This window comes from Stigmatopora argus, chromosome 21, assembly GCF_051989625.1.
Source record: "Stigmatopora argus isolate UIUO_Sarg chromosome 21, RoL_Sarg_1.0, whole genome shotgun sequence".
NCBI classification, from domain to species: Eukaryota; Metazoa; Chordata; class Actinopteri; order Syngnathiformes; family Syngnathidae; genus Stigmatopora; species Stigmatopora argus.
In genome coordinates, this window is record NC_135407.1 from 1,572,780 (window position 1) to 1,591,885 (window position 19,106).

At 46.3% G+C, this 19,106-nt stretch overlaps 2 protein-coding genes and 1 long non-coding RNA gene across 4 annotated transcripts; 2 read left to right on the top strand and 1 right to left on the bottom strand.

Moving 5' to 3' along the window:
• Window positions 1-30: 30 nt before the first annotated feature.
• On the bottom strand, window positions 31-15,022 carry LOC144067018 (uncharacterized). 2 transcript variants are annotated; one of them, XR_013297807.1, is made up of 8 exons: window positions 14,747-15,022; window positions 2,213-2,373; window positions 1,936-2,021; window positions 765-865; window positions 585-700; window positions 403-519; window positions 221-337; window positions 31-157 (listed from the first exon to the last, which is right to left on the bottom strand). It is a non-coding gene; the product is annotated as an uncharacterized LOC144067018 (long non-coding RNA). The 2 variants fall into 2 exon arrangements; XR_013297808.1 differs by lacking the exon at window positions 765-865.
• LOC144067004 (uncharacterized) lies at window positions 3,571-13,415 on the top strand. The gene is made up of 18 exons (XM_077590468.1): window positions 3,571-3,798; window positions 5,595-5,870; window positions 5,944-6,234; window positions 6,306-6,593; window positions 7,508-7,630; window positions 7,693-7,719; window positions 7,787-7,819; window positions 7,949-8,002; window positions 8,071-8,099; window positions 8,167-8,247; window positions 11,237-11,294; window positions 11,749-12,015; window positions 12,114-12,389; window positions 12,469-12,768; window positions 12,832-12,930; window positions 13,050-13,076; window positions 13,144-13,176; window positions 13,306-13,415. The coding sequence occupies exons 1-18, from the start codon at window positions 3,732-3,734 to the stop codon at window positions 13,386-13,388; spliced, it is 2,412 nt and encodes an 803-aa protein (XP_077446594.1). The 5' UTR covers window positions 3,571-3,731; the 3' UTR covers window positions 13,389-13,415.
• Window positions 14,335-18,642, top strand: LOC144067017 (zinc fingers and homeoboxes protein 1-like). The gene is made up of 6 exons (XM_077590484.1): window positions 14,335-15,077; window positions 15,156-15,701; window positions 15,770-15,896; window positions 15,969-16,958; window positions 17,044-17,169; window positions 17,670-18,642. Exons 1-6 carry the CDS (start codon window positions 14,956-14,958, stop codon window positions 17,928-17,930), a joined length of 2,172 nt encoding a protein of 723 aa, XP_077446610.1. The 5' UTR covers window positions 14,335-14,955; the 3' UTR covers window positions 17,931-18,642.
• Window positions 18,643-19,106: the final 464 nt, after the last annotated feature.

Sequence of the window (19,106 nt, forward strand, 5' to 3'; positions counted from 1 at the left end):
TGTTAGATAAAGACAAACATGTATACATTGAAAAACTTTTATTTTGAAAAACTTTGGAGATAGGTTCGCGCAGGCCCTCCAGCATTTTGAAAAATCAGTTTTGCCTTCATCCATTTTCAAATGGACAAAGAAACTCCCCTTGGCACCAGGTGAAATTCTGAAAACAAAAAAGGGGGGTCAATACACAAAGTTAAGTAAAACACCATTCGCAAGGTCTTACCTTTTATTTTGAAAAACTTTGGAGATAGGTTCTGGCGTAACACCCAGCACCGAGAAATGGGGGGGTGCATCAGACTATCTGTACATAGGCAGGAAACCTTGTCCCCCTTGTGGAATTCTGGAAAACAAAAAAAAAGGGGTCAATACACAAAGTTAAGTAAAAAACCATTCACAAGGTCTTACCTTTTATTTTGAAAAACTTTGGAGATAGGTTCTGGCGTAACACCCAGCACCGAGAAATGGGGGGGTGCATCAGACTATCTGTACATAGGCAGGAAACCTTGTCCCCCTTGTGGAATTCTGGAAAACAAAAAAAAAGGGGTCAATACACAAAGTTAAGTAAAAAACCATTCACAAGGTCTTACCTTTTATTTTGAAAAACTTTGGAGATAGGTTCTGGCGTAACACCCAGCATCGAGAAATGGGGGGTGCATCAGACTATCTGTACATAGGCAGGAAACCTTGTCCCCCTTGTGGAATTCTGGAAAACAAAAAAAAGGGGTCAATACACTGAGTTAAGTAAAAAACCATTCGCAAGGTCTCACCTTTTATTTTGAAAAACTTCACTGATAGGTTTTCGCGTAACACCCAGCACCGAGAAATGGGGGGGTACATAGGCAGGAAACCTTGTCCCCCTTGTGGAATTCTGGAAAACAAAAAGGGGTCAAGGTACAATAGATTAAATTACATAAAAAGAAATACAGACTAGGGCCTAATTTAACTAAAAAAAACTACATTTAGCTTTTTTTCTATAAAATATCAAAAGGGTATCCATTATTTAGACACTCCTGATGGTCTGGTTTTCTTTTTGTCTCCAGCAGAGACTAAAAAATGATCTGAATCTTTAAAGGCCCCAATACAGTCTATTTTTCACGTTTTCCTCCACAAACAAATAATCAGGATCTTGATGTGGTGGGAAATATAGAAAACACACTGGACAGGGGCCCACAAGGTACAAATTACATGAAAATAATACATAAAATAAATCCTACTTCTGCCTTGAGGTTTTTCAGTGAATTATTTCAAATCCATTCATTCTTAAAAATAAATATCCAAAAAGCTTCCGTTTTTCTCTTATGCCGAGGAAAAAAAATGTTTAAAGGAGTCAAAAATGACACCTGCACTATTGTTGAATAAATGTCTTAGTTTTTGTCAAAACTAAAAATGAAACGGTCCAAGCCCTGAGGTCTTTAAGAAAGTTAACGGGGTAAAAGTATATAATCTATTCGAGCGCACAGTTAAACTACATGGCAGAATTTTTTGTACCAATTACCAATTTGGTCATACGCAGTTATCTGGGTATGATGACAAAGCCTATGTTAGACTATTATTTGTAAGTTCAGAAAGATGTGAAACTCACAAGTGGAAGCTACTCCTACATTTGCCACTATAGTATTTTTTTTAAAATTAAATTCAATAGTGATGACCCTACTTTACAGTTTTTCATTTATCGCAGCCATGTCTGGTCTATATTAACCGCGATAATCGAGAGATTACTGTTTATTCCTTACACGTCCACTAATGGCATTTGTGTGGGTGACTTATCCACAGGTTTTTGCTATTAAAAAAAACACCAAGCTAGTTAGTGATTTCATTCAAAAGTTGAATGTATCATGATGAAAAACGAGCCAATTGCGCAAAGCCTTGAATACTGAACGCTGACGTTTAAAATATTACACGGATAGAGAAAATCGGAACTATTTAAAAATGACTCACTTTGTTATGGCGTCGACAAGATGCCCCTTTCTGGTCGTTTTGGCTACATTCTTGATGTTTCCCAGCAGTCTGTGCTCGTTGAGGGACTGAAACACACAATGGAATGATTTCTTTTTAAACAAAGAGCGATCGGTAACGCAATGTAGCCAATTTGTTTGCAAACATTTTGCTGTCTGCACACGCATGGGGCTAGCTAGCTACATCACGTCAACGAATCATGCTCTTATCACTCTCAAGACGAGAAGTGGGGCTTCGAAATCCCCAAATGACAACGTACCGAATGTGCTGCATCGTCCTGTGAGAAGTTTGTCAGGCTTTCTTCGGCAAATCGTCACTTTTCAGCTGCTCTCTCTCTGGAGTGCACGACCGTGCTGCCTCCAGGCTCGTAAGCCATTTTGGGTTTGACGTCGACTATTTGAACTCTGACCTCGGCCACGCCTATTAAAGATACACACACACAAAATATAAATTGTTTTCATAATAACGTGCGTTAGTCAGCGTGTGTGTGTGTGTGTGTGTGTGGGGGGGGGGGGGGGGGGTTGGGCTGTAAATGTTTTTTGGTTGGACTTTAATACTTAAAAAAATACATTGTTTTCATAATAACGTGCATTAGTCAGTGGGTGGGGCGGGGGCGGGGCTGTAAATACGTGTTGATTGGGCATTCATACTTAAAAAAACATTGTTTTCATCATAACATGCATTAGTTAGTGGGGGGGAGCTGTAAATATTTTTGGTTGGGCTTTAATCCTTTAAAATACAGTATTGCACATTAGGAACATTGTGATGACATGCACTTTAGTGTTTGTTTTTTACTTCTAGACATTTAAACAGTGGCAGGCCGTCAGGGCCTTCAAGGCCTTCTCTGCTAGCCTAAGAAATAGCTGAATCATATATTATATTTTGTCCATCAATACTTATTATTCCAAATGGTCTGTTAGCTTCCTTTCATTGCTTTCCCCCCCCTGGTTGCACTGCTTCCAGATGTGTGTATTCATAACATTTTCGGGCAATGTTTGCCCGTACGCCATTGACGTTCATTGCTGTCTTTTCCCGGGAAAATCACCCCCCTGGCCCGGTTGTAATATCTGAAAAGCTCCAGTATTTGTATTTAATCATGAAATGCTGCTAGGAAGTGGATTTTACCCCATTTTTGTGCATTGATTTATTGATTATTTTTTGTATGTGTCGCAGCTGTAGCTGCAGTAGAGGTTTTATAGCCATAAAATAGTTTTTGAGGGTTGGATTGATACGTTGAAGGCGCTACGAGAAAATGCACGGAGCGCCACTGGTAGTACTATATAATATTGAGCCGCCTGATGGTGAGTGCGAATGGGTATCGGTCTCTCTGTGTGCTCTACGGATGACTGGCGACCAGTCGAAGGTGTAGTCTGCCTTTCGCCCAAAGTCAGCATGAATGATTATTTTTCAAAATAGGGAAAAAAAATACAATGATGATTAATAATGTAATACAACTAATAAGTGCCAATAGTTCCATTTTTTGAGCTGGGATTGGCTCCAGCACCCTCGGCGAGGATAAGCCGTTCAGAAAAGAAAGTCATATTTCAGGTTACTCCAGGTGCGCCCCGCCCACTCGTCCTCAGGTAACGAGGCGAGGCGCTCTGGCGGAAATAAAAGCAACGCAACTTTATTGAACTCAAGGTTCATCACGGCACGGAAGAACAGAAACACACAGCACACACACACGACGGTACACGGATGATTGGCAAGAATTCAGCAAAAGAATCGACCCTTTACAATTCTTCGAAATTTAACAACCTGATGTAAGCAGAAACCAAATGAAGACCAGAATGTTTCTACATCTGTTCGCTTTCCTAAGCTGGTCTCCGCTCGTTATAAACGCAGGTGAGTTTTGATTCACCTCAAAGGTAAGTATAAAAGTCGTTGTTATTGATGGCATTTGTTGACAATTTGAATTGAATTGAATGCTTTTATTGTCATTATACAAGTAAAATGAGATTGAAATCTTTCACCGCAAAGTGCACAAATAAATTCTATCAATAAATAAGTAGTAGTGTGTTTGTTTGCGACATTGTGAGCCACCATAAATAAGTAATGGCAGTGGCTCCTTAGACGGTAACCGATCAAATAGCCTATTTGGCCCCATATGGCTATTTAGACGGTAAGAATTCTGTGTGGGGTAAATAGTAAGAAACTCCAGCTACGGAGCCACTGCCTAAAATAATAGTCATGAAATCCCTATTCACCTAATGTTAAAATCTATCAATTGGCAATAACACATCAAATTTCAATAAGATTGGTTGAATGGTTTAGAAAATCCCCTATTCACTCAATGTTAAATAATAGGTTACCGTAGTGTTTTTGTTTGCGACGTTGTGAGCCAGACAGTCCGGTTTTTTCACCGTTCGAGCCAAACTGGGGCGCGTCAAGAAGAATTTCATGGCCAAAAGCCAAATCTTGATCCAAACAATGTACAGTGGTACCTCGTCATACGACCGTTCGTCATACGGAATGCTCGTCTTACGGGGGAAATTTCGATCGAATAATTCGCCCGTGATGCGGTCAAAGTTTCGTGATGCGACCAAGCCAGGTTGCCATGGCATTTTTTTTGGCATATCTTTCGTGTATAACAATATTTACGAGCACCGGATGAGCTATTCAGACCAGGAAACGCACAACGCGCATGCGCGGTGAAAAGAGGGCTTTCTGGGTAATGAAGTATACTCGTGCTCGCAAAAGTATCCCCGGTAGCAACTCTATCATAGGCGCCGTTCGATGGGACGCGAACACAGATGCTACAAGCTAAAAGGAGCCGCTAGCCAGCGCCCCTGTAGCTCCCATGAGAAATCCGACTCGGATCGCTGCCGCCTGTGCGACGAGGAAACAGAGTCGTCTGAACACTTATGGCTCCGCTGTCCGGCCTTAATGACCGAACGCTACCATCGCGGCTTGGGCAACTCCCTGGATGAACTTATCCGTGTTCCAGTGGCAGCCCTAGCGCTGCTGAGGGTAATCCTCAGGCGCCTGAGGTGAAAAAGAAGAAGAAGAAGAAGAAGAAGAAGATGAGCAGCGGGGCGATCCCTGATAAGACTGCTTGCTGCTCGTTGGCAAGTGGTCGTGCGTTCTCCGATTGTGAGGACATTTGTGTGCATCATTTTCGGAATATTTTGAAGGGAATAGTACGACAGCAAACAGCCCATCGATAGCGAACGTGAGGGTGGAGTGTTTGTTCTGTTTACGAGTGCGTTGTGTGGAGAAAAAAAAAAAAACGAAGCCCCTCTCCCCTCGGCGAAATCCGGCCAATTTTAGTTAGATTAAACACTTTATTTCTATTAAACCACTCGTTATTTATTACTTTGTCAATATATGGCGAATTATAAGAAATAAAACATTTTTTTTCAATCCAATATCCTGTTTCTGGTGTTTTTTTCAGAGAGTTGGAACGAATTAAATTGTTTCCCATTCATTTCAATGGGAAACTTTACCTCGAGTTACGAGTAACTTGTCATACGAGCTCAGTCCCGGAACGGATTAAGCTCGTATCTCGAGGTACCACTGTACATGACCTAATAAAAAAAAAAACATTCCGAGTGAGATTGTATGCTAGTAGGAAGGGACTTTTATATTGTCACACAAAAACAGGCAATTTTGAAACCCCCCTGACATGTTTTTGTTGACAGAGACTCACAGCCTGATGTACATTTACACGGGGCTGTCGCGGGGAGCGCTGCAAATTCCCGGCGCTCATCAGTTCACCGCCATGGGCATACTAGACGGTCAGATTATCGACTACTACGATAGCGAGGTAAAGAAGAAAGTCCCCAAGCAGCCCTGGATCCAAAACCAGATGAGTCCAGACTACTGGGAGCAGGGCAGCATGTCTCGGAGAATCAAAGAGCAGTGGTTTAACGTCAACGTGGACATCGTGTGCAAACGCTTGGGACACAACTCCTCTGGTAGGACGCTCGCCGGTCAAGCTCGGACGCTCGCTGACGCCCCGCCGTCGTGGTTTTGCCCCCCCCCCCCCAGATGTGCACGTCCTCCAATGGCGGCACGGTTGCTCCGGAGAACTGTTGCCCGACGGAAACGTGGCCTTCCGCGGCGGCGTGGACGGCTACAGCTACGACGGCGTGGACTTCCTGTCCTTCGACTGTAAACATTCCGAGTGGGTGGCGGCGGTCAAAGCCGCGGAGGAGTCCAAGAGGAGCTGGGACGGCATGGAACTTCTTAAGGAGTACACCCGCGGGTACCTGGACAAGGAGTGCGTCACCTGGATCCAGCGCTTCCTGCAGTACAAGCGCAAGCAAGAGTCAACCCCGCGTACGTACGCCGTCCCATTGCAGTCGGGCGGAAATCCCATCGCCATTGAAAGTCGTCCTTTTTCGTTTTAGCTGCGCCAACCGTCGAGGTCTTCGGTAAAATGTCCCCTTACGAGAGCGGCACGGTGGTGCTGAGCTGCCACGCTAGCGGCTTCCTCCACAAGGACGTAAGCCTGGAGATCCGGCGCGACGGCCGCACGCTGGTCAAAGAGGATGGCGTGATGTCCACGGGCGTACGGCCCAACCACGATTGGACCTTCCAGAGCCGGTCCAGCGTGGAGATACTCCAGAGCGACCGCGCAACCTTCACCTGCGTTCTGCGACATTCGCCTTCCGACCTTCACGTGGAAAAGATTTGGGGTGAGCCGGCAATGAAATACGGTGTTACCTCGAGATACGAGCTTAATGCGTTCCGGGACTGAGCTCTTATGTCGATTTTCTCGTAACTCAAACGGACGTTTCCCATAGAAATGAACTCAAAACAAATGAATTCGTTCCAACCCTCTGAAAAAAACACCAAAAACAGGATATTGGTTTGGAAAAACATTTTTATTTGTTCTAATTCGCCATCTATTAACAAAGTAACAAATAACTAGTAGTTTATCAGCACTAAAATGTGTTTAATAAAACTAAAATTAGACGGATTTCGCGGAGGGGAGAGAGAGAGAATTTTTGCACAGCAACGCGCTTGTAACATAACATAAGCAAATTTAAACGAACTTGGATTACGATGCAGACACACTCAAAAATACATTTAATCTAACCTTACACTAAACTTAATTCTAATTTAGTTTTAAATTTTGATACCTTTCTTCTCCCGGGTCGGCTCTATTGGCCCCGCCTCCACCCTGACTTTCAAATGCAACCTATTGAGGGTTGTTTGCTTTTGTCTTCCCTCCAAAATATTCCCAAAATGATGCTCAAAAATGTCCTCACAATAGGATAACGCACGACCACTTGCCAACGAGAAGTAGTATATACGCCATTCGCACTGACTAACGAAAAAAAACTGAAAAAATGCGATGCTCCGCCCAGTGCTCGCAGAGATATTACACGAGGGAGTTGCGGGTGAGAGACAGTGGCCATGATGTTCTTATGAGCAGCCTCTCGCGTCCACTGTATTCTCGTATATCAAAATTTGTCTCGTATCTCAAGATAAATATCTGCTCCAAATTTTACTCGTATCTCAAATTGCTCGTATGTCGGGGCACTCGTATGTCGAGGTGCCACTGTATTTGTACCGACTGAGCGTTGAACCAATGTTCATCTTACAGATGGCGGGATTTTGGGGAAAACCTCCCTGGAAGTGAGTGTCGCCGTGGGCTTGTCCGTGGCGCTGGGGGTCGCCCTTTGTATCGGTTTGCTCATCTGGTGCCGTCTGAGGAAATGCAAAGGTGGTAGGTGAATGCGGGTGTACAAAATCATAACGCAAATCAATCATCGTCATTTTCATTTTCAGGTGCTGCAGGCAAAGTTTCCACCAAAGGTAATTTCTCTGAAACTGATGACATATTTTCGTCCACATGATAATGATGATGTTGTTTTTGTCCCAGGAACGGATGATAAACTTTGTAACAGTGAGAAAGGTAATGGCCAAACACTTTCTTAATTCTTATTCAAGACGTCCAACTCTTAAGTGTCAAAATAAATTGGATGTCTATCCCTGTCTTGAACTCCCGCGTTGTTGTTTTTTAATTTTTGTATTCTTCTTTCAGCCAAACTGAAAGGATCGAGCCAATCTTCGCAATCTTCTCTCTCCTCCAATTCCGGTAAGTGGACAATAGGAAGCGGTGCTTGACAACATGAAGTGAAAAAATCTTTGATTGTTTCTTTGTAGGCGGAAGCTCTGAGGGGAGCAGCGATAACGTGAGAAAGTCGGCATGGACGGTAACGAATGATGACGAACGTTGACTAACGAACCCTCTCGCAACAGACGGAGACCCTCCTCACTAGCGGAGGAGCTACGCCCGATGACGATTCTTTACAGTCAACATCCAGTGATTTGCTGGCCGTAGATTCCTGAAGTCAGCTGGGATAGGCTCCAGCACCTCCTTCAACCCTTTTTAGGATAAGCAAACTAAATGCATATTTCAGCTATATCATTTGTCTTCTTTTCTATTTCAATTATTAGCTGTTCTTAAATGACTTGATTTAATGTGACATACGTATACGTATATACAGACGCTCCCCTACTTACGAACATTCGAGTTAGGAACAACGGTACATACGAACATGTCTGCGCATATGGCATATGTCGAAAAATATTCGGAAAAAGATGCTGTAAGTTAGATTTTGTATTGCGCGCCTTTTTCCGAGTAGTGCTTTATCGCATCATTTATGATGAAAAAAAGAAAAAAACTGTGCAATCGTCGTTAGATCGCTTCTTTCGGCCAGTTTCTAGTAAATCTCTCTCTCTCTCTCTAACATACGTAGTGTGTATACAGTACTGTACATATTCTCTCCATTTTATTAAATGTTTTTTTCAGTACAAACCAATGCAGGTTACGTATACAAGCCTTAAACATACAAATGCACTTATATACACCTTCAATATACTTATATAGGCCTTAAACATAAATTATAATACAAAATATAGCACTGAAGCAACTTACGAACAAATTCACCTTCCGAACAATCGCTCGGAACGTAACTCGTTCGTAAGTAGGGGAGCGCCTGTATTTGTTTTTTTACATTTTCAGTAGGGTTCAAGGTTTTAAGTTAATGCATACAGCTACATCATTTGTCTTCTTTTCTACTTCAATTATTAGCTATTCTCAAATGACTTGATTTAATGTGACATCTACGTATTGGTTTTTTTTACATTTTCAGTAGGGTTAAAGGTTTTAAGTGTCAACTTTTAATTTACTAACCACTGTTATATTGCTGTCCTTGAACGGGTTTCATCAGTACCACTCAATTGTACCATTTATTTTAGATGTCTATTTTGATTTTCAAAACTGTATAACAAAAAATCTTGATTTCAAAGCCGGGCCCCCAGCTTGTAATGAATAAACGTACATATGGGAAATCACATTGTATGATATTTAATTTATTAGCAGGTAATGGAGGGTCTACGTCTTTCAACATGACAATGATTCCAAAACAAAGCATTTCATTGTGAACGCCAGTATAATGTTATTTAGCACTTCATTTGTAGAAGGACTAATTTTTTTTATATGATAGCAAGCACTGGATTTTTTCCCTCCTCGAAATATTAAAAAAACATGTTTTGCCCCTACGGAATGTAAAACTTGCCAACACCTGGGCGTAAAAATGAGGTCATTGAACGCACCGGAGCATTAATTCCCTCAGTCAGTGGCACGTACTGGTCTTCCACTGAGATGATAGTCTTCAAAACAAAAACTCTCGAAGGCACGAACGCCAATATAACGGCGAGAAAACGTTACCTCGTTCGTGCATCTGGAGTTAGATTCATCTCTGCTGAGAAAAGAGTCGGAAAAAGAAAATATCTCGAGCCGAAACGAAGACCAACTGTGTTTGTACGCAAGCTTGCTAGCGTTTCCGGGGAGTCTGTTGCGTTTTGGCAACCACAGAAAGTTGGAAATTTGACAATCTATCGGGAGAGAGCGAGAGAAAACGAAACAAAGACGAGGAAAAGGCAGTGGTGTGCCGTCAGGGCCTTCAAGGCCTTCTCTGTTGGCCTAAGAAATATCTGAATCACAGACTGATGTTAATTATATTTTGTCCATGAATGTAATTCCAAATTGTCTGTTAGCTTCCTTTCATTGCTTTCCCCCCTGGTTGCACTGCTTCCAGATGTGTGTTTTCATATTGAAGCATTTAACCAATCACATTTCAGCCATTATTTGTTGCCAGGGTCAGAAATCTGCCTCTGGGCCTTCACAATCAGCTCTGCAGGCTCTGCTGCATTAAACAAGCGTCAATAAGACTGTTGCTTTAACCAATCAGAATTCGATTTGGTGCCTGTATACGTCATTGCCTTCTCGCAGGCGTAGGGATACGTCATTGGCTAGTGATAGAGTGGACTAGCCAGAGCTACCAAACTGTATCTGGAGCGAGCTACACAAGCAAATATATTGTTGTGTTGATTTAATAGCGGTTTTGTCAACCCGCAATTGCTGAAAGAAGGAGAAGAAATGGATTTGTTTGCAGATTTACTGTCAAAGCCATATTCAAGAGGGACTTTTCAAGAAAAAAAAGCTGGACATCATTAAGAAAGGTCGGACAACTCCAAAGCCAGCAAGCTTGTTACAACCGGGAACGGACATTTTCAGCACTAAATCGAATAAAAACGTTTGCCAGAAATACAACAGGACAGGCTGGACTTTCAGCATTAGCTTCGATGGCGAGAGAAAAGAAGGATGGATATTGTGTACAGGTAAAAAAGATTTTTGGTGAGTAAAATATGGCTATATTCCTGAATAATATTTAGATTGTATGAGGTTATTATTGATGATTTTTTAATGTGTTGCAGCTGTAGTTTCAATAGAGGTTTTATAGCCATAAAATAGTTTTGAGGGTTGGATTGATTCAGACATGGCTGAAGGCGTCGCTAGAAAATTCACGGACCGTCACTGGTAATATATAATATTGAGCCGCCTGATGGTGAGTGTGAATGGGTGTCGGTCTCTCTGTGTGCTCTACGGCTGACTGGCGACCAGTCGAAGGTGTAGTCTACCTTTCACCCAAAGTCAGCATGAATGATTATTTTTCAAAATAGGGAAAAATACAATGATGATTAATAATGTAATACGACTAATAAGTACCAATAGTTCAATTTTTTGAGCTGGGATTGGCTCCAGCACCCCGGGCAAGGATGAGCCGTTCAGAAAAGAAAGTCATATTTCAGGTTACTCCAGGTGTGCCTCGCCCACTCGTCCTCACGTAACGAGGCGAGGCGCTCTGGTGAAAATCTAAGTTATGCAACTTTATTGAACTCAAGTCACGGAAGCGTGTCCATTTTGTTTCTCTTTTGAGACTCGACGTCGGGTTCAAATTTGAGAAAATAAACGTGGTTCAAGATGCTGGAGATGGCAGCTTTATTTGTTGTGGCTGTCCACATTCAAAGCGTCCAGCCCGGTAAGTCTATTTTCTCCGATATTTTGTCGTCTTCAAAAAACTGTGACGCACTTTAGAGTGCTCCCTCAAGATTTCCGGACAGACGGGCGTATCACAGCAGAGCTCCAATGTCGTCTTTTGCCGGGGGACGGGGTTTGTATTCAAAGACCTTTTCAAAAGATAGAAGTCGTCAAAAGAAATCACTTGGGTGTCTCTGGGGTTTTCTAGCAGTTTCAAGGAATCGGACGTCTAGCGCCGTCAATGGCAGCCACGTCCTCATATTGACTCTATTCTGGTCGGGAAAAAAGTTGGTATTTTGCATTTCCCAAATATCTGCTTGTCAAATGATGTCCGTTTTTCAAATGAAAGGCGGAAAAATGAGGGTCAACTCGGTCAAAAGTGCCCAGTTTTGAAAATGGGATGAGGACAAGATTTGGGCATTTAGATCAAGAAATGTTTTTTCTTTTTCTTTCAGTGTTCCACACGCTGGAGATTATCATCACAGCGTCGTCTCAAATTCCAAACTTCCCAGAATACTCGAGCGTCGCTTACGTTGACGGCGTGCCGATCACTCACTACGACAGCAAGAGCAGGAAATCAAGTCCCAAACAGGATTGGATGAACAAGATCACAGCCCAGGATCCAGACTACTGGAGGAGTGAGACGGCGATCTGTATTGGCAATCAGCAGGTCTTCAAAGACGGCATTAAAACTGTTAATGAGCGCTTCAACCAAAGCGGAGGTGAGTTGCCGTCCCGCTTTGGAGCGTTTTTGCGACCATTCATTCGCCGCTCCCCTTTTTTGAGCAGACGTCGCCTTATTTCCGTGCCTTTCTCTCAGGCGTTCACACGATCCAGGTAATGTATGGCTGCGAATGGGACGACGAGACCGGCGAGGTTGACGGTTGGGAACACCACGCTTACGACGGAGAAGACTTCATATCGTTAGACTTGAAGGAACGGAGATGGCTCGCGTTCAAGCCGCAAGCGCTCGTCACCAAACACAAATTGGAAGACCAACTCTATATTCAATATAAAAAGGATTACTACACTGACATTTGTCCAGACTACTTGAAGATGCATGTGAGCAACGGGAAGGACTCCCTCACGAGAACAGGTAGTACAATCTTAGCCAAGCGACGTTCTTTCCGACCCCAACTTTTTCCTCCCCTCTTCGGCCCTCGCCCGCACGGCAGTGCTTCCGCGCCTGTCCCTGCTGCAGAAGAGGTCGTGGTCGCCGGTGACCTGCCACGCCACGGGTTTCTACCCCAGGGACGCCATCTTGTTCTGGAAGAAGGACGGCCAGAAAGTCTCCAAGGGCGTGGAGAGGGAAGACACCCTGCCCAACCACGACGGGACCTTCCAGGTCTCCGCCCACCTCAGAGCGGCGGACCCCGGCGCCCGATACGAGTGCGTCTTCCAGCTGGCCGGCGTCCCGGACGACATCGTCGTCCCGCTGGACCACCGCGTCCTCCTGAGCAACGAGCGCATCGAAGGTGAGCCGCACGCCTCCGTCCGTCCTCGTCCGAAACACACGTGACGTCCGTCGATTTGTGAAGCGGAAGAAAGGAGGAAGACGGCGCTGGCCGTCGCCGTACCGTTGGCGGTCCTCGTGGCCGTCGTGATCGTCGCCGCCATCGTCTACAAATGCAGAAAAGGTGAGGGACGTTTGCTTTTTCGTCGCTGGTGACTAACTTTTCCGTGTCTTTAGCTTGTCCTAGTCTTCAGGGTGTACAAAATCATAACGCAAATCAATCATCGTCATTTTCATTTTCAGGTGCTGCAGACAAAGTTTCCACCAAAGGTAATTTCTCTGAAAATGTTGACATATTTTCGTCCACGTGATAATGATGATGTTGTTTTTGTCCCAGGAACGGATGATGAACTTTGTAACAGTGAGAAAGGTAATGGCCAAACACTTTCTTAATTCTTATTCAAGACGTCCAATTCTTAAGTGTCAAAATAAATTGGATGTCTATCCCGGTCTTGAACTCCCGCGTTGTTGTTTTTTATTTTTTTTATTCTTCTTTCAGCCAAACTGAAAGCATCGAACACATCTTCACAATCTTCTCTCTCCTCCAATTCAGGTAAGTGGACAATAGGAAGCGGTGCTTGACAACAGGAAGTGAAAAATCTTTGATTGTTTCTTTGTAGGCGGAAGCTCTGAGGAGTGCACCGAGAACGTGAGAAAGTCGGCATCGACGGTAACGAATGATGACGAACGTTGGCTAACGAACCCTCTCGCAACAGACGGAGAACCTCCTCACTAGCGGAGGAGCTACGCGCAATGACGAGTCTTTACAGTCAACATCCGGTGATTGGCTGGCCGTAGATTCCTGAAGTCAGCTGGGATAGGGTCCAGCACCCCTCGCAACCCTAAATGCATACAGCTATATCATTTGTCTTCTTTTCTATTTCAATTATTAGCTATTCTCAAATGATTTGATTTAATGTGACATCTATGTATTTGGGTTTTTTTACATTTTCAGTAGGGTTAAAGGTTTTAAGTGTCAACTTTTAATTTACTATCCACTGTTATATTGCTGTCCTTGAATGGGTTTCATCAGTATACCACTCAATTGTACCATTTATTTTAGACGATGTCTATTTTGTTTTTAAAAACTGTATAAACAAAAACTCTTAATTTCGCCCCCAGCTTGTAATGAATAAACGTACATATGGGAAATCACATTGTATGATATTTAATTTATTAGCAGGTAATGGAGGGGCTACATCTTTCAACATGACAATGATTCCAAAACATAGCATTTCATTGTGAACGCCAGTATAATGTTATTTAGCACCTCATTTGTAGAAGGACTTATTTTATTTTATATGATAGCAAGCACCGGATTTTCTTCGTCGGAATTAAAAATGTTTTTTTGCCCCTACGGAATTTAAAACTTGCCAACACCTGGGCGTAAAAATGAGGTCATTGAACGCACTGGAGCATCAATTCCGCCTCAGTCAGTGGCACGTACTGGTCTTCAAAACAAAAGCTGGCCAATAATGCCCTTTATCTTTCTGAGCAAACTTTGGGTAATGCAAAGCACTCGAGTTATTTTTGGGACAATTTAAAAACTATCCATAAGCAAAAGACAATTTGGAAAGATGGCGGTCGCCACTTTAGCGAATTTAAGATGATTTACTTGGAAAATCCTTAAGAGGAAGCCACGAGCTCGACTATCTTTTTTTTTTGCTGTGGCTCCAAAGCTACCTTATAGCATTGACTTGTAGCCCAAAGCATTTGGCGTCGTTTCGCGTAATTGACTATTCGACTAAAAGACAAGACGGGCCGGTACTCACGACTGCTGTCCGCGGTTCGATCCCCTCAGAGGGTCTCGCGGAAGAGGCTCCGAGGGAGTTGGCGCATCAACACGCGTAAGCGGACGTGCCAGACGACTAGCTATCGCGGAGCGAACCGAGTTGCGGAGCGAAACCAACTAAAAAAAAAAAGGCAGCTAGCTTACTTACCTCGTCGTCTGGACGCTATATCGCCATCTGATTCACGCTAATGCGCCCAGCTCAGCTTCACTTCCCTTTGAACCGAATTTGTCCACCGAACCGGTCCAGACCGGTTGTCCGATCAAGCTCCGGCCATGGGACCCTGACCCTTTCCTTGAGCCCGAGCGCCGCCATGGCCGCCGAGACGCCCCGGGGCGGCGCCCTCGACTGAAGCGGCGATGGCGAGCCGAAGGAAGTCCAGCACGCCGTGTATGCTTCCGCCCCGAGAAGAGGGCGAGTGGGCGGCGGCGGACGCGGACGGATCTCGGGACGACGGCGCGGAGGAAGCCTCCGAACTTGAGTATACTTCCACTACAGAACTGTGGACGTGTTCACTACTTTTTCTGGGGGGGGCTCATTATCTCCTTTTTCACCACAGCTCCGAGGCAGTCTCGGCGTGGCGAAGCGGCGACGGCTCGCCGGAGACGGAGGACGTGGCCCCCGTTGAGACGGCGGGGGTCGAGGACGCGGGGCGGAAGGGGATCGCCCTCAGCAAGACGCCGATCATGAGGTGCTGGCCGGAACCCAAGAAGTTCACCGCCTCGCGGCAAACCGAAGAAGTCATCAAGGTCGAGAGCGACGACGAGATGGACGGGTACCAAGACCCACCCGTGCTGTCGCCCGCGACCCCGATGGCGGCCGCCCGGCTCGTACCCGTGTCGGCGCCGCTTCATATCCAGACGGGGACGCCGAGTTTCCTGGTCAACGGGACGGGGGTGCTGAACATCAAAGGTGGCGCCGTGCCGGCGGGCGCCCTGCTGACGGGGACCCTCCCGACGGGCGTCCTCCAGGCCAGCACCCTGGCCCAGGTTCTGTCGGCTTTACAGAAGCAGAACCAGACGCAGCTCCTCATCCCCGTCAGCAGCATCCCGGCGTACGACGCCGCCATGGACAGCAACATCCTTCTGTTGGCTGCTTACAACAGGTAGGCGTGGCAAGGGGTGGGGGGCGGGTATCTGCGGTCTGGTTTCTGACTGGTCGACCCCAACGCAGGTTTCCTTATCCCTCGCCCTCGGAGACGGAGGCGCTGGCGGCGCAGACCAATTTCAGCGAGGAGAACGTCAAGCTCTGGTTCTCGGCTCAGAGGCTGAAAGACGGCATCAGCTGGACGCCGGAGGAGGTCGCTAACGTCCGCTCGACTCGACGGATTTGCTACATGTCGCCGTTTTCCAATTGAAGTCGTTGTCGGCAGGTGGAGGAGGCGCGGCGGAAGAAGTCCAACGGCACGGTGCGGACGCTTCACCAAAGCCTCCCGCAGACCCTCGCCGTCATCCCCGTGGCCGCGGACGGCCAGCCGTCCATCTTCCAGACGTGCCAGATCGTGGGCCAGCCGGGCCTGGTCCTGGCGCAGGTGGGCGGCACCTCGGGCCTGGCCGCGGCGGCGCCTCTGGCACTGACCGCGGGGGTCGTCCCCGGCGAGCGAGCGGCGGAAGGCGCCGAACCCCCGGCCCATAAGGCGTCTTCCCGAGCCTCTTCGGCCTCCAAACCCAAAAAGTCCAAAGAGCAGCTGGCCGAGCTCAAGGCCAGCTACGGGCGGCGGCGGGTGGCCACCGAGGCGGAGATTTCGCGCCTCATGCGGGTCACCGGGCTGTCCAAGCGCGCCATCAAGAAATGGTTCAGCGACACGCGCTACAACCAGAGGAACTCCAAGGAACCCCGGCAGGAAAGCGCGGAAGCCAAAGGGGACGCCGGCGAGGAGTCGACGGAGGCGGGTAAAGAGCCGTCCGCCGTTCCCCCGGAGCGCCGCGGCAAACTCCGCCACGCCTTCCCGGACTTCACCCCCCAGAGGTTCAAAGAAAAGACGTCGGGACAGCTCCTCGTCCTGGAGTCCAGCTTCCAGAAGAGCCGCACGCCGAGCGACGAGGAGCTGACGCGCTTGCGGGAGCAGACCAAGCTGACGCGCCGCGAGGTGGACGCCTGGTTTAGCGACCGGCGCAAAGGCGGGCTGGCGGAGACGGGCGCGCCCACCTCCGCCCGTCGGGCCCTAAAGAAAACCCCGGCGCAGCTGGACGTCCTGAGGAAAGCTTTCGTGCGTTCGCGCCGCCCGACGGCTCGAGAATACGACCGGATGGCGGAAGACAGCGGCCTGCCGCGCGGCTACATCGTCAACTGGTTCGGGGAGACGCGCTACGCCGTCAAGAACGGCAACCTCAAGTGGTTTGACGTCTACCGCGCCGGCAAGGTCGGTCGGTCGGGGAGTGGCGGGGAGTGGCGGGACCGCCGGATCCTGCCGGCGTTCCGCCACGTCACGCTTCTGTGCTTTGCAGGAAGAGCGAGCGTCGCCGGACGAAGCCACCAGAATGCCCAAGAAGTCCAAGAAGCGTTTCCGGGGCTGGTCCAGAAGGTCGCGGCGGCCATCTACCGTCAAACGGGATGCCGACACCCCTGACGAGGTCAGTACTGCCGCGGTGAGCAAAATTTAAAAGTTGACGCTTAAGACTGCTGACGCTTTATAAGTGACTGTTTTTGGTAAATAAAAAATAATAATAATACTGTATTTAAAAAATAAATTCAATGTTCAAAATGTAGTTCAAAACAATAAAAACAAATTATTAGCCTCAAGTAACATACTAAGTAGATTTTCATTCACATAATTCATATAATTGTCGATCTTTGTTGACAATGTCCAATTCAGTAAAACTAAGACCTACCACCAGGGGGAGCCCACGTACTACTACTTTTATAGCTTCCCAGTTTACAATCTTTAGAAAACTCAATCATTTTCAAAATGGCTGACGAGGAATGACTCTTCCTGAAATAACATTTCAACTTCAAATTGGGTGTTAACCATTTTTGATTTTGATTTTTTCTTCTTCTGTCTAATCCAAGTAAGCCAATTCCTTCATTTTTGGACACATTGGAAGAAAACGGTACATTTTTTTTGTGTGTGCAGGCGCAAAGTGGGGAGGCGCTTCTCCAGGCTTTCTTGGTCCAGCAGCAAGACCTGAGCGAAGAGCATCTGGACGACTTGGCGGCCAAGACCGGCATGAGCGTGCAAGAGGTCAGGGATTGGTTCGCACGCCACGGAGACGAGCCCTTAAGCCACCAAGACCAAGACGAGGAGGACGAAGGAGACGTGGACGAAGCCACGGGACATCAACGGGACGAGGACATCATCCAAGAATCCTCTTCGCCCGGCGAGAGCCAAACGTGAGTGCCGCTTCCAGTTTTTCAAAATAAGACAAAAGACATTGCCCCATTTAGCTCTATTTTTATTTTATTTTTTTGAAGATTATTTTGGGCTTTTAATGTTCCCGAGCTTTTCTATTTTCTTCTCAACCTTCTTCAGTGCACTTTGTTGGAAGAACATTTTCCCTGTCTCCAGCTTTATTGTGAAAAGTCAAAGGAAGTCAACTTAGTGCACGTATATGGACATGAACTTATGTCAAGCGAAGATGGAGAAAACTGTAATCATGTTATTAATCACTACTGAAGCTTTTCAATTGCAAATGTTAACCTTTGGTGCCATTGACAGTTATAGACGTCCAATCATACAACATTTTTCACAATGGGTTTATTATCACCAGTTGGTGTCTAATTTTGCGAGCCCTCCACGTTGAATGGATTGGACATCTAACATCGTCAATGTTTTTTTTTTAAATTGCCCTCCGTTGTTTATCCAAACAAGTTTTAAAGATGTTTTATATGGTCAACTTCCTCTTCCATTTCCTTCCTGGTGGCCACACAGATGATTTTTCTCCATCTGTGCTTTGTGGAAAATGGGAAGATGGCAATATTCCTAAACCAGAAGCACTTAACGCCATTCCACGGCCGCTTTTTAACCTTCTCTGTACTTCCTGTTTGATGAGATGCCATCTATTTATTCTCCTCATTGTTTGCCAAGACAATAAAAATGTTTGCTTGTTTTTCTGGCCACGCCTCTTTTGCCAATTTACAAACATTTATTCATTCTGAAAGACCTCAGGCTTTAAGACGTTTTTGGTAAGCAGACTGGAGATAACAGGTGCTCGTCACGGCTACAGGTTTGAAGACGACGACGACGCGCGGATCGGCGCCGTATACGTGTTGCGTCTGTCACGTGCACGTTTGATGTATAGCGTCGGCATTAACCCGCGTTAAACTCGTCAACGCCGCTCTTCAAAGATCCCTTTTGAGGCTGTCACTTTCCACTAAGCGCTCGTTTTTTTTTTCCCCGACGCGCGCAGAGGCCGCTCCCGGAGGAGCGCGTCGGCGGGCGCCGCCATCCGGAACGCGGGGCCGTAGACTCCCGACGGAAAACGGGCCGTCGGTCGGTCCGTCGTCGAGACGCTTTGTTTGGGGCGGGCCGACTTTCGACAGCGAGATGAAGAGCTGGCTGATGAAAGCGGCG

Excerpts from the sequence above, each read along its gene's own strand:
- LOC144067017 (XM_077590484.1), top strand. The coding sequence starts at position 14,956 with ATGGCGAGCCGAAGGAAGTCCAGCACGCCGTGTATGCTTCCGCCCCGA. Across the intron at positions 15,078-15,155 it reads GAGGAAGCCTCCGAACTTGA|CTCCGAGGCAGTCTCGGCGT; the intron begins GTATACTTCCAC and ends TTTTCACCACAG. Across the intron at positions 17,170-17,669 it reads ATGCCGACACCCCTGACGAG|GCGCAAAGTGGGGAGGCGCT; the intron begins GTCAGTACTGCC and ends TTGTGTGTGCAG.
- LOC144067004 (XM_077590468.1), top strand. The coding sequence starts at position 3,732 with ATGAAGACCAGAATGTTTCTACATCTGTTCGCTTTCCTAAGCTGGTCT. Across the intron at positions 6,235-6,305 it reads CAAGCAAGAGTCAACCCCGC|CTGCGCCAACCGTCGAGGTC; the intron begins GTACGTACGCCG and ends TTTTCGTTTTAG. Across the intron at positions 12,769-12,831 it reads GAGCAACGAGCGCATCGAAG|CGGAAGAAAGGAGGAAGACG; the intron begins GTGAGCCGCACG and ends CGATTTGTGAAG.